This window comes from Aristolochia californica, unplaced genomic scaffold (genome assembly GCF_029961685.1).
Source record: "Aristolochia californica isolate CCGP_79_NKW_82.1479 unplaced genomic scaffold, dmAriCali1.0.hap1 SCAF_12, whole genome shotgun sequence".
Lineage (NCBI taxonomy): Eukaryota > Viridiplantae > Streptophyta > Magnoliopsida > Piperales > Aristolochiaceae > Aristolochia > Aristolochia californica.
This window is the reverse complement of record NW_027181793.1, coordinates 30978271-30993056: the sequence shown is the minus strand read 5'-3', so window position 1 is coordinate 30993056 and position 14786 is coordinate 30978271. Positions and strand designations below refer to the sequence as shown.

Below are 14786 nucleotides of genomic sequence, written 5' to 3'. Positions count from 1 at the left end.
ATGTATTTAAATAAGTATAAAGATATAACACGTGTTATTTTATTTTCTTTATTTATTGACTTGAATGTGAATATATGAAGGACAAGGCTACATATTATCTGCATTTTTAATATGTACTTTGGAAAAATTATTTAATATTTATGATTTTTGGTAATTGGTCACCAATATATAAATAATGTTAAACTTACAATCCGAATGAAAATTAAAAAAAATGGAATTATATGAAAAACACTAAGATGAAGACCTAATTAAATGATGAAGAATTATATTTTAATTTCATGTAATATTTGAAGTTATAAAATAGTTACAATATATTTACATAAATTTGTGAATATGCACATATTTATATTAATATTTATTAGTTTATGTATATCGAGTCAAAATTTACAAAATTCTTTTCAAGTAGTCACCCAAGTCAATGTTTCCAGAGTTGTCCGAATCAATCCCGAGTCTCAATTTTCCCAATTGTAGTTTAAGTGTTTAACATATAATAAGATTTATATACATGACTTATTTTTTACACAAGAAGAATATAACACCATAAGGCTTCGTTAGTATCATTGGTTGGAAATTTATATCCCGGGAAAAGCTAAAAATATTTTTTTCTAGAATAAATATTTCCGATAAACCTTCAAATAAAATCCTATTAGTGCCTTACTAGGAAATTAGATGGAAAATTTTAGAAATTTATGAGGAAAATTAAATGGACCTGTCAGTGCCTTTTCTAGGGAAATAAATTGAAATTAATAATCAATGTCATACATAACCATACTTATCGGATAAATTTTTAGTAAAATAAAATATCAAATACAAAATTTTAATGAAAAATTGTTTCGTGTTGAAAGTATTACAACATCAACTGTCAAATACTTATTAAAAAAAATCATACAAATTTTCAGCCATCTTGGCTATAAAATCTTACTTGGAAAATTATATGAATTTCTTGGTAACAATTTCCAGCTAGAAAAGTGTTTCCAAGAAACAAAAAACACTAATGATCCCTAGAAATATATTTCTACAAGAAATACCTTTCCAATGTTTCCTGAAAAAAAGGTATATGTAGTTTGATATGTAACCTCAAACATTTAAATTAAAGTTGCAAGTTGATTTGATTATATGTATTTGTTAACCTCAGAGTGAGTCCCTAGTTTGATATGTAACCTCAAACATTTAAACTAAAATTGCAAGTTGATTTGATTATATGTATTTGTTAACCTCAGAGTGGGTCCCTAGAGTGGTAAGGGTGGGCATTGGGTCAAGTTCGGCGGGAACCTGATCCGATTCGAAAAAGCGGGGACGTGATTATATTTCCACCCTACGGGGTGGGGACAGAGATGGAAAATAAAACCTGTCAAGTTTCGGATCAAGGACGGGTTTCCTCGAAATCGACTGTGAAGATTTATACATGTAATTCCCCTATTTTATTTTAAAATGACATGAGGTTTAATAAACAAAAGAACATAATTTCTTAACTTTAATCAGTGTATTTAAGGAACAAAATTTTTATTTGAAAACATTTTTTACATGGATGTTTATACCCTTTTATTCTAAAACAAAGACTAAATATTTTTTCTCCGTACAAAAACTAAAATTTTTTAATTGAGGGCATTTAGGTAAGAAAAAAATTAGACTTTGAAATTGAAAGACCAAATTTTTTTATGTTTTTTTTTTTTTTATTTGTAAATGGCTTATGTGAGTATTGTCATTGATTTGTAATTGTTTGCCTCATAAAAATTTCTGTTAGTGGGTTTTTTTTCTTAGTTGGGTTATCGTTTTGGGCATTCTCGAGTTCTCTAGAGCACTAGAAGGTAAACATCATCACTCTTTCCCATTCTCGAGTTCTCTAGACTCAAGAGCACTAAAAGTAAACATCACTCTTTCCCATTCTCTCGTTCTCGAGTGCAGTAGAGGTAAACATCACTCGCTTTCCCTGCAAACTGTAAATGATATTAGTGTCTCAGACCTGAATCGTGACAGACAATCTATTTTATCCAAGGCGTACCCATCGCTCTCCGTCAACAAAATACTATTGGAGAAAGATTTACGGCCACAAAAGAAAGAAAAATTCTAACAGGCAACGTCCCATTGAAGAGAAAGGAACAAGGAGAAGAAGACGGAGGAGGGGCAGGGCCAGGGGTGCATGACGAACAAGAAACACGTCTCTCTCAGACTCTGACTTCTCCTTCGCCCCTAACGAATTTCTTTCTCTTTGAAAAATTTATCGTGGACCAGAAAGCAAAAGCTGAAAATGCAATTTATTCGAGGAAAGACTACGGACAAACCTAACCACGACAAACAAAACCCTGTAGTCAATTGCAACGAGAGGAGCAGATTCAGGATCGAGCATCAAAAGTCTTTTGTCTATTTTTCACTCCAATGATCCACTCCTTGAAACTTACAAAAAAATCCTGTTTTTAACTAACAATGAGTATCATTTTGACCTCAAGATGTTTACACTTAAGCTTTGTGAGACGTGATCATGATCATTAAATCTTTCATTTTGTTTTAAAATATAAAGAATTATGTGGTTGGTCATCAAAGGTGGCCTCAGTTTAGTGGCTGATAAAGTCATCTTCGAGAGTGTGAGTTCATCAGTTATTTTTTATATATACATTAGTAAGTATAAAGATATTGTATTTATTAGTTGACAGAAAAGTGGTTAGTCATTTTAGGATAAAGTCTTCGACCCAATTTAACAATCTTCATAAAAAATTATTTTAAAATATTTAAAATATATATTCCAAAATAGTCACTATATTACAATTTAGCAAGGGGCAGAGCAGAGTTGGACACTTCTCCACGAAACTCTCACAGCTGCCATCTCTATCCAAGCACTAATTTGCTACAGAAGTTTGTATTTGGAAGGGTTACAATTAGCTGACAATGAAACATAGTTAATATAGAATATAAGAATTATGAATAATATTGTCATGATTATTATTGATCACGTATAAATTATTTATTTATACAAAGAGATCATAGGTAATTAGGACTCTATAATTTGAATTTGAATCTCTATCATTATCTTTATATCTATCACTATATTTATCTCTATCTCTATCCGTTAACAATACAAAACATTTTCCTTAAGTTTATAAGAGGTGCAATTTGCTTTCATCCAATGTCACAAAACGGGCAAGGGTGCGCGTATTAATAAGATGGTATATGTATTATCTGACATGTTTTAAAACTTTAAAATGCTTGCCCCATATGGCACAAGTGCGGTTTCACGTGGCATCAACGAACAGACACAAAGAACCTCAACTCCGTTTTATTCTTCCCGGTGTCGTCCCTTCATAATGAAGAAGAAAAGCAAAAGCAGCGTTGAATTAGTTGGGTGATTGAAGCGGAAGGCTGGGACAAGTGGCTGCGTTGGGTCTTCGAAATTAATAAACAGGTTCAATGCACATGCTTTCGACGATGACGAGCTGGTTTCGTATGGATCTGGCAGAGAACGACGACAGCGACGGTTGCAGTCAAGTATTAAGGCTGAAAAGTTGTTAATCTGTTCCTTCTGTCCCGAAATTACAGAAAGGGCTGGTGCCCAGAACCAGATACCGACTAGACAACATTGCCGGAAAAGGTTATATTTAAATCTTTACCGACTATATTCCGATCTTTGTTCACATTTCTACTTTTTTCCGCTTTTATACCGAGTGTTTCCGGGAGCCTTTCCCAGTGCAGCTGTGGCTGTGGCTTCCTTTAAGTCTTTCTTGGACGAGTCAAATACGACTACTTCGATCAGGGTATTTTTGTAACTTACACGCATGACTATTTGTTTCCTTTGGCGCTATAAATGGACGGCGTCCTGCGAAATACTTCCCGCTGTTCTCATGTACCGGAGGAAGAGGAGCAGTGGAGCAACTGGAGTAAGGTACGGTTTTATTTCTTTTCCTCTTTAGCTTTCTCTGTTCTTCCTAGATCTCTGCTTTCTTCCATTACTTTTTTTTTTTTGCCCCTACTCTTCGATATTTTAAAATCGTTAAGACTGTCGAGTCTGTTACTGAATTCAAAAGGCGAGTGCTAGTGTATTTGAACGGATTGCTGGAGGACTGTGAAAGTATGAACTAGTCCTGTGTGATAACATAAACGAGACATATCTTTTTCAATTTTCTTTCTTTTTTTACTCACAATCGCCATTGACAGTAGTCTTCTCAGATGTCAAAATGTTTCCTGCAGTGGTGTGAGATTCTACCTTTTTAGGTTTAGATCCTTCTTAGAAGCTCGTCTAACAGATAGTTCACATGGTTTAAAATACTCATTAATGAAGTTCGCCTATTAATCGGTATAATAGCTTTAAATGCTTCTGAACAAACTGCTGAAGCTTTCAGATTAAAGATCGCCAAAGAAATTTGGTTCGCTGATTTATTTCGGTAGTATACGACATTTCTTGGTGAGACCTTCACAATTGGAAGAACCATTAATGAAAACCCAGAGAATCAAACTACTTTTTCACCCAAACAAGAACTACCATAATCCAGTGAATTCTTTATCGTCCACTATCTACTCTACTTGATACAAAATTGACGCGTGTCAGCTCGCCTTTTTTAATGGCACCTACCCGTATCTATCTAATTATCCAATGAAGTGTCTTATCATGGATAACTTAATGAGTAATTTTTATCTCTAGGCTGTTTAAATATTTGAAGTTTAACTCTTATCTCGTTCTGGAATGATTCTGGGCAAATAAATTACTACTGAAGAGATTAGTGGAGGACCCTTTTGTGTTTATCTTTATAACTTTCTGCCTAACGCACATAAAAGAGAATAGATTAAAAACCAAAAAACGCCTAGTAATGATTTGTTCCCTCCAATACTCTGGCAACTCTTTTGTATAGAATCTGCCCTAGCTTCTATGTTTAGGAAACAAAATTAGGTACTATATAATAGTGAGAAAACCTAGTGAGAAAAAGGCTTTTCATCTGGGCGGTTGGAGGAGTTGGAGATTCTTACAATGAAGAGGAGGATATGCCCGGTCGATATCAGATAAAGACGAACGTGGACGTAGCGTGTAATTGGACAAATGGTTGTCCAACGCCTATTTGTCAATTCAGACAACGATTTGGCGCTTCCTCCGGAGGCACCTGGACTGTCTGCCGTCGTATAGGTCGTGCTTTTCCCCACTTACTGATAAGGGAAAGCACAAAAAATTTGAATCTTCACCGAAAAGGAAAGCTTTTTTTTTTTTTTTCTTTGCTCTTAGCTGAGTTTATCATTCTAAGTTTAGTGTTATTTGGGGGGTTAGTCAAACTTTAAGTTCGAGATAATCTTTAACTGTATGATGCCTTTAAAAAATTGAAGTAGTTAGTAGAGCGCAAATGACATTTTATCAGGATGTAGGAGATGAAACGGTCCTTCATCTCTACGGTTTAAAATCCTTCATCTCAAAGAAGGCTATATTTGATTTTCTTTGAGATGAAGGATGCGTGACGACACTTCCTTTTCCCCTCTCTCTCCTCGCACCCCCCTCTCTCGCGTGTCCTTTTTTTTTTTTTTTTTTTTCTCTCCCGCACTCTGTCTCGGAAACTTTCCAAGTGGCGAAACTCCAGCAGACTACGATTCGCCACCGGAGAAACAAGAGACTACGTCGGTGAAATTTCCGTAAGAGTTCTCTATTTCGAGGGGCTGAGAAACAGAGTTTAACAAGTTTTCGAGAGCCCTCTGTCTCGGAAACTATCTACGCGGCGAAGCCCCAATGGGCTGCGATTCGCCACCAGAGAAGCAGGAGACTCCGTCGGCGACATTTCTGCTCAACTTCCGTCTCAGTAGCACAACGACAAACGACCCGTTGATGAAATTTCCGCATAAGGAGGAAGAAGGTTTCTGATTACAATTTTCATAAGTTAGGAAAATTTAATCAGCGCAGTCGCGTGCTGGACCGAGCTTACTGAACCATGTCAACCCATGCTAACTCGGACCAGGCCAACTAAAAAAATAATAAAAAAAAATAATAAAAAAAGGCTCCAGTTTTGGGCGTCCAAAGAGTGGAGATAGCTATCGTGGATGCTACTTGGGCACAGGTGGAGACGTCGGCATACAAACCCTACTTTCGAGTTTAAGGACAAGCCGTATTGATCTGCTCCGTAAATTCAGTTGGAGCTTAATTAGCTGCCTAGATTGATTTTCTTTATTCGTCGTGATCTCTGGTTTTTCGGTGCCGTGGAAAGAAGACACTGTTGGAAAATTTGATTTTCCTAAGTTAGGAAAAAATTAATGTGGCGTCGGTTCAACGCCTAATGCAACCCAGTACTATATCAATTTTATTACTATATTAAACTTCATATTTAAGTCTCTAGTAAATAAAATATAATTAATAAAATTTGATTAATTAATTACTTTTAATTTTGTAAAAATATATTATTAATTAATACCATATAAAAAATCTATCTTATGTTATTAATATAATACTTTTTTATTCATTAATCATATTTATTTTTTATTTACTCTATTATATTATTGATTTAATAGTGGTAATTAAAATATTGTTGATTCAAACACTTGGTTTAATTAACTTATTTTTATAATTAATAAAATTAATGATTTTAAATTTTGAAGATAAAGAAGAAGATGTCTACAGTAACACCTTATTATGAAGATTTTGAACATGAACTTGTCCACACTAACACCCATTTCGAAGATGAAGATTATGTAAATGTATTAAACGAAGATAAATTTTTTATTTTGTTGACTAAACCCAAAACGAAAGTATAGAGGATTTTAGGGTATATAACCATAAAGTATGATGAAGAAATATAGAGAGTAAGCGACTGACACCATAGTCTTGAGGTATAGCTTTTTGTTGATGGTTCTTTGCTAATCCTGCATTGCTCCGAGCGCGATGATTATTACTCACGTGTTTTTATCTTTGAAAATGGGAACCGGGATAATGTCGGCTTGACAGTCCATGACAAGCTGGATGAATTACTGGGAGTTGACTGTTAATCATTCCATCTCTTCCGCTGATTCGCTGAAGAGAGAGTACTTTTTTCCCGTTCCCGGAACCAGAAGGCGAGAGGCCACTGACGAAAGGAAAATGCCGAACGTCACATTTTTCTATTTTTGGTTGGGGTTCGTCTCGTCCAGTCCAACCGTAGCCTTTTCTGAACTCTCCAAATCGCGGCAAACACGATACACTGCTCCCAACTCTCAAGTCTGGTCTCCTCTGATAATAACTGCTCTCCTATGAATGAAGGCGAAGCTCTTCATTGCGGTTATTTTTAGATCGCAGGAAGCCCCCGTTCCATTTTTCACGTTTAGCAGGAAAAATCAAGGAAGCAGAAGAAGAACGTTGACTCTTAATGAAGAATTCTCCAAGTCACCACAGACAGGTACTTCTCTACATCCCTGGTTAATATTCCTTGAATCTTTCAACGGAATCCTATTTGCTCTTGGTAGAGAATTACCTCCTTCGTTTCCCTTTTTCTCTTTGTCTCTGAAGAGGAAAATTTGCCAGTGGGACTGGGTTGATTTCTGTTGTTTGGGTTGCACATGACTACAGTTTTTCTGGCCACGAGTTGTCTTGAGGAAATGGCTCAACAAAGAAACAAGAGAAACCGATTTCAGCGCCGATGAAGGAGACAGCGACAGCGATGGTGATGATGGAGGTGATTTGTTTTGTACTATTTTTGCTTTATTTGTTCTTTTTAATTTTCTGAAATTATTTTGGATAATTGTATATTTTTGTTAGATTGCGAAACTAAATACAGATTTTTATTCACTACTCATTTCTACTTCTCAGCTTCTTGCTCTTAATCAATGCTTCCCTGGCAGAAATATGCGGTTCGGAACGTGAATTGCACAATGAAAGCAAGAATACAGAAGAGTATCAGTTGGGTAACAATGGTAATAAACATCTAATTAATTTGTTTGAGCTCTCAATATGTTAATTTCAGCAATCTTCTCGGTTATTTAGTACGAAAAAAGTTGCACTTCTGTTTTCCCATGGAAAAGTTTTAGTTTTCCTAGGATCCTATAAATATGATTCCATCTTATATATAGTTGGTTGTGAGTTCGGTAGATACTCTTCAAATAGGTTATTTTTTCACATAGAATAAAATAGCTGCTCATGAATCGAGCTGAATGTTAAGAAACCTATAGATCAGACAACCATAGTTAAACAGTGGATGTAGATCTGTACTACATCCAATCGAGGTTCATACAGTTAGGCTGGTCGGTGGTGTGAAGCTATCTGTTGCTTGAAATTAGGTACTCCGGAAGGATATTAAACTTATCTCTTTGACTTTAAATTTGTGTAACTCTCTGGGAAAACTACAAGTACTTTCTTACTAATGAACTTATCCTGGAATGTGAAAGGTTATGATACTTTTCCAATAATGGACTTGATGTGCAGGCAACCCATCTGAGATTCTTTCGTGTAAGCTCAAAAGACGCAACTCTGAGACTCTCAGGGCACAGTATATAAACACCAAGGAACTCAGGCAAGCTATTCCTTTCTCCATATGACTCATTATATACTGTCAGTTCAAGCTCTTACCATTTTCCCATCTTTCAAACTTTGGTGGGGTAAATCCCACATACATATATGTTTGTAGGATAAAAGATGCACACTAGTTGTCCATTACCTGTATAGGCTCAGTCTAGCATACTCTTTCATTTCACTCTCTTCCCACTATCCTCTAAACAAGTAGATATGCGTTTCACCGTTTCTGATAGAAGTATCATAGACCAACTTATGCTGACTGTTTCATTGGCAGTAGAGCCCCCGAAATAGGGTCATTGTAATATATTTTGGATGTAGATTTTATGCATATGCAAGTACCTGATACACTGGTGAGACTTGAACCCACGACCTTACAGTAAGAATCCCCATAGGATTGTTTAGCCATAAATAATACACAGAGTCATTTAGTAACCAATGTCCTCACAAAATTTTCTCAAAAGTCCAATTATGAAAATTTTAAATGCTAATAAACATAAAAAAAAAATCTTCAATTTGGTACACTTGACAACACTGTTCTCTGAGAGCAGTTGAGCAACATTTTGCATGGTAGATTGTTTGGAGTTGCTCTATTCTTTTTGCCCCTATGTGATGTGTGACTATGAGTTATACTGCAGGGTTTGTGTTGGGACATGGAATGTTGGGGGGAAATTACCACCAGATGACCTAGACATAAAAAAATGGCTGGACATGGAAGAACCTGCAGACATCTATGTGCTGGGGTAAATGCCTTCTCCGAACAACATAACACAGTCAATTGATTTTCCTTTTTTTCCCATACATATCTTTTAACTCAGTTTATTCAGTTCCATAATCTGGAATAATTTTTAGTAGATTAATATTGTGTCTATGCAAGAACTTCAATTTGGACCCATTTTCCTGATTGGATGCATTATTCTGCATCCACAACAACCAATCTCCAAAGCATGTTTTTTGAAAAATTTCTTGAGAAGCTTCCATATAGCCTTTTAGTTAGGAGATTTTCTGATCATCACATATCATTGGAAGACCATAATGCGCTGGGGCTTAAGTTGCTCTCCTAAACTTGATTTCCACATTAACTGTTGTAAGCTCAAACTGAATGAATTTAAGTGCAAATCGTGCTCTCTTTTTTTCCTTCAAATGGCAAGGTACACTTTTTACTAGACCTTCTTTCTCAAGGGAGTTAACACCTAAGTTATGTAACTTAATATGTGCCTTGGAGTTTGCTCTGATGTAGTTTTAAGACAAACCTATGCTACATGGTATAGCTCTTTATGCTGTCTCCGTCTATTAGTGATTACTCACAAATATAACATTTATGATGTTGCCATAGTTTTGAATCTGATTGACTCTGCATTCTTGTTTATGTGTGTGATTTTTCACGCTTTGTATATCAGCTGTAACTTTTGTTTCACTCAACAAATGAATTTTCATTTTTTATGATTAAACATCATTTGATATTCCACTCTTCCTCTTTAACTTGGGCCTGACACTTCTTTCTAGGGAACCGCTTTTTTTTCCATTTTCTCTTGTTTGTGCGATACTTGTACTTTTCTCTCCCTAAGGAGCTTTCTTAATGGAATACTTCTTCTCATTGTTATAGAAAAAAATAATTTTGTATTCCAACTCCATAATCATCTTATTATGTTTGTTAAATTTCTGGAAAAGATAAATACTTCACTAACTTGTTGTAATTTGAATACATTAATGCTCTATATATAATAGAGGAAACAAGTAAAATCCAATTACAATTAAACTACCCTTATTCCAATTATACCCAAAGTTAAACACTAAAAGATAAGTCCTAGAACAATTGAATAGTTAAACATAAATAGAAGACAAGCATAACTAAAACACCTTTAACTGAAACTCTTCTGTGAGACTCCTGTAAGACTCCACCATAATAATTTTGGTTCTGTGAGACTTCTTGCTGTGAGAGTCATGTAAGACTCCTTAATACTTGTTTTTCAACAATGTTGCTAGGAGTAGTACTATATAGAAAGTTCATTTAGCATTGATGGTAGGCCTCACATATGGCTTGAAGTGTGTTTTATGTGACCATTTGATCATGCTCCATTGAGTGTCATTCTGATGAGTAGCATTTTTTTTCTTTCTTGTTTTGAACATGAAGTCTTCAGGAGGTTGTTCCATTGAATGCTGGCAATATATTTGGTGCTGAAGACAACCGTCCTGTTCTGAAGTGGGAATATATCATTCGCGAAACTTTAAACAGGATTCAGCCTGCAAAGACAAAGTTTAAATGCTACAGTGCTCCTTCTTCTCCTTCAAGGTTCAAACCTTCTGATGATGACCCATTTATGGATGATGCTTTGTCATCTGAGACTGATAGTGAGAATGAAGAAGAAATCCATCCACTGGAAGAAGAAGAAGCTCCGACTTTTACTGACTGCGATGTGAGAAGTCTATTCAGATTTGGAAAAGAAGTGCAAAGCTCTGGAAATGCTGATTTCTGCAAAACAAATCTTTCTTCAAAGAGATTAGACAGGTTACACTGCTTGAGGTTAACAGACGATGACCCAGATTCAGAAAATATGGTTATGCATTCTAACTTCAAATTAACTAAAACATTAAGTAGTACGGAACGACTAGGATTGAGCTGGCCTGAGCAACCACTGGATTTGCTTCCTCAAGGTATCTTGGAAATACCAAATTCTTTCAGATCTGTCAAGTCTTTCAGAGCATCAAATTCATTCAAGTTGCCAAGAGGTGAGGACTTAAAGGGTGTAAAGACTCCACCTTTTTTAGAAGAGCTTGACCTGGATTCATTTCTAAAGACAAAGAAAAGCTCTTTTGTAAGGATTGTCAGTAAGCAAATGGTTGGGATTTTCCTGACAATATGGGTAAGGAGAAGCCTACGCCAGCATATCCAAAATTTAAAGGTATCTACAGTTGGTGTTGGCGTCATGGGTTACATAGGCAACAAGGTCAGTTCTCCCCAATTTTGAATTTAGCAGATCCATCTATTAAGTTTCTGAAATAGTTCACTGATATGTTAAATGGGTAAAGCAGATTTACTGACTGACATCGTCCTTGAATATGCACATCAGGGATCAGTATCAATCAGCATGTCTATTCATCAAACACCTTTCTGTTTCATATGCACCCACCTCACATCAGGAGAAAAGGAAGGAGATGAACTACGAAGGAATGCTGATGTGCAAGAAATACACCGCAGAACACACTTCAGCACTAAAAGCATACGTGATCATGAGTAAGTCTCCACACTCTTCTTCATTTATGTTGATAGTACAAGTTTGCTTTATTTTTAAAATGATTTTGAGACATTTGTTGTAGTTGATTTAGCTGAAGCATATTTCTCTTCTTCTTTTGTTTAAGCCCACATAGGACATAAGAATAAATAATTAAAAAACTATTTGAAACTTCAAATTCCATGGTGGAATTCTATTCACATGTGACGTAGGAAACTCAGTTTATGTGGTGTATACCGCTTAGTTCTTCTAAGTGAGTGAATGTGTATAAAATCCAGCCACATATCTGACAATTGAGTATCACTTTTCCTTGTCTTTATTTAATGCTTCAAGTCGGTGCAGTCATTTAACATCATAGTTATTTTTCAGGAGAATTATCTGGTTTGGTGATTTAAATTATCGTCTCAACTTATCATATGAAAAAGTCCGAGAACACATCTCCAGGAAAGAGTGGTCACAATTGGCTGAGGGGGATCAGGTACTGGTTAAATGCCTTCTGGGATTTCAGGAAATTTTCCCCTTTTAAAGTTTTAGACTTGAGTGTCGCTCATTTCTTTCATTGAACCACCCAATTTTTATGGTGAACACGGACACTTTTTGTCCTGAGTCACAAGGTGTGATATTTCTTCATTTTGTGTTTCTGTAAATGTTCAATGTGTTGGGTGTGTAGGGACTTCTAACGAAGGTTTTAGTTTTACCTGAACAAAAATATTATTTATTTTAGTTAATGTGGAAAATAAAATAGCAAAAAATTTATCTTTAAAGATAACCTTAAGCACGAGCTCTCGTGACTTTCTTACATAGCAAATTTCCTTTTTTTGAAAGTTATTCTTTTTGTTATTTCTTTCAAATTCTTATAATACAGTTTTCACAGCGGACAAGATTCATTTCCCCAAAGCTCACCGATATTTTTAAGTGTCTTTTTGACCGATCCTCAGGCGACATCTTCCCATGCAACATAAATTTTGAATAGAAATCAAAGCAACCGGCTTTAGCAGTTACTTATATGACTGGCTCCTTTGGTCCTTTATTTATCCCTTTTGTGATATGCTGAAGATATTACTGCATTTTGTGGCAGCTGGTTCGGGAACTAAAGAAAGGCCGAGCATTCGATGGGTGGTCTGAAGGTACTTTAAATTTCCCCCCAACATATAAATATGAACTTAATTCAGAGAAGTATTTCGGAGAGGATCCAAAGGCTGGGAGACGGACTCCTGCATGGTGAGCATTGCTAATCACAAGTTACTTATTCACTGTTGATTTATCAATTTTGATTTAGTTTAAAACAGGCCAATACAGGCATTCCGACCAAAATAAAATATGGACTTGAGTCTGTGTGCATGAATTGGTATCATTGTCCAGCATAAAAATACAACTGGTTAATCACTCAAGCCTCCCAAATGGGGCTTGCTAAGTGCAGAGATCATTCACACAGTCAAGTGATTGGTTGCGACTGACCTCCGCTGCTCCAGAATCACCAAATGATTAATGTCGGAAGAGTAGTTAAAGGGTGTATGAAACTGGTATCTATGCTTAATCAGGACTCTGGGTGCCTGCTATTAGGAAACCCCAGTTGTTGGAGTACTTTTAGAACCGTCTGGGAGAGAAATCTGAAGAAACTACTGTTTGGATAAGTAACTTCCTTTGCGTTTCAGAAATAGCACTATTCCAATAGTTTATTTCCCCTCTAATTTGTTTTTGTTCTTCGCTACCTTAATTGTTTGATAAATGAAAACAGTGAAGTGTGACCAATAAACCTGGAAAGGCTGCACCTTTTTCCTGCACTAGGCATGTTCTGTTCTCTTTTCCTGATTCAGCATGTAAAGTTTGTAACAACCACTTTTGTTTATTCAGGTGCGATAGGATTCTTTCATTTGGGAAGGGAATGCGGCTTTTGAAATATAGAAGAGTAGAGCAGAAGCTTTCGGATCATCGACCTGTAACCGCCACTTTCATGGCAGATGTTGAAGTCTTTTCTTCTAGAAAGCTTCAAAAGGCTCTTGCATTTACAGATGCAGAGATTGAAGATGGTGACATTATATCAGATGTGGAAATTGATTTTAGCTTGGAGCGCTTAAGAGATGAGGTTGGTCCAATGCGAATTGGCCTCTCGCCACACACTTAATTCTGTTAAAAATTTGATTCTTTATTTCTGTTATCCGTAGTAGACTGCCATCGGATCGTTAGAAACTTAGCTACCAAACAAGCCTCGCCCCTCAGGTCATGTTTTGTTCATTACCCGTGCAGGAATTTCTCGACTGGGAGCGTTGAATTAAATGTTGACTCGCCTTCTTGAACTGATGAGGAAGAGATGCTAGGCATTAGCCTCCACGACTAGTTAACAGTCATGCAATTATGTATATCTTATAATTACATTGCATGTTCATGTATAGTGTTATGTGTTTCCCACTCAATAAACGATGAAGAGTATGTATTAGCGTCAGCTACAAATCCCGTTGTATTCCACCTAATCTAGCATTTACTTCCCCCAAACAGTTCGAAAAGGAGTACAATGGTTATGGGAATTGGTCAGGTTTTGACGATGAAGAGTATGTATTAGCGTCAGCTACAAATCCCGTTGTATTCCACCTAATCTAGCATTTACTTCCCCCAAACAGTTCGAAAAGGAGTACAATGGTTATGGGAATTGGTCAGGTTTTGAAGTTTTGTTGTTGTTCATAATAGCCGTTTGGTCTAGTGTATTTTTTTTATATTAGGTGTGCCAGGTCGAGAGTTCAAAATTCGAATTGTATTCCCATGAATTTTGTTGTTTGAGGAATTGTTGAATTTATGAAAAAAAGAAATAATTCATTGACTTGTTTATAATTAAGTACATAGAATTATTTCTCTTTTTAAGAAATTCAATATGGTATCAAAGTCCGTTTCATGACTTTACTTAGTAAACCTTCAAAGATAATATTATTTTATTTATTTATTTATCATCTTTAGTAGTTTAGGTTTGTATTTTTCATTTTCTTTCCCCTCGAGTCATTCTTGTTAAATTACTTTGTTAAGTTATTTTTACAGTTTTATTGTCACAGTCTCCCCTCTTTTTCCTTTTAAAATAAAATAAAATCACCTTCTAAATTTTTATGTGGTTATTGCGTCTAAGTGCG

At 35.8% G+C, this 14786-nt stretch overlaps 1 protein-coding gene across 2 annotated transcripts; it reads left to right on the top strand.

The window, feature by feature from the left end:
- Positions 1–6932: 6932 nt before the first annotated feature.
- Positions 6933–14333, top strand: LOC137945336 (type IV inositol polyphosphate 5-phosphatase 3-like). Of its 2 annotated transcripts, XM_068791183.1 has the most exons (10): positions 6933–7328; positions 7499–7604; positions 7771–7842; positions 8351–8438; positions 9076–9180; positions 10572–11385; positions 11509–11672; positions 12040–12148; positions 12749–12891; positions 13525–14333. In XM_068791183.1, the coding sequence occupies exons 1-10, from the start codon at positions 7299–7301 to the stop codon at positions 13793–13795; spliced, it is 1902 nt and encodes a 633-aa protein (XP_068647284.1). In that variant the 5' UTR covers positions 6933–7298; the 3' UTR covers positions 13796–14333. The 2 variants fall into 2 exon arrangements, with proteins under 2 accessions (XP_068647284.1, XP_068647283.1); XM_068791182.1 differs by lacking the exons at positions 6933–7328; positions 7499–7604; positions 7771–7842; positions 8351–8438 and having other exon boundaries at positions 9015–9180; positions 13525–13756; positions 13918–14333.
- Positions 14334–14786: the final 453 nt, after the last annotated feature.

Excerpts from the sequence above, each read along its gene's own strand:
- LOC137945336 (XM_068791183.1), top strand. The coding sequence starts at position 7,299 with ATGAAGAATTCTCCAAGTCACCACAGACAG. Across the intron at positions 7,605-7,770 it reads CAGCGATGGTGATGATGGAG|AAATATGCGGTTCGGAACGT; the intron begins GTGATTTGTTTT and ends CTTCCCTGGCAG. Across the intron at positions 12,892-13,524 it reads GGGAGACGGACTCCTGCATG|GTGCGATAGGATTCTTTCAT; the intron begins GTGAGCATTGCT and ends TTGTTTATTCAG.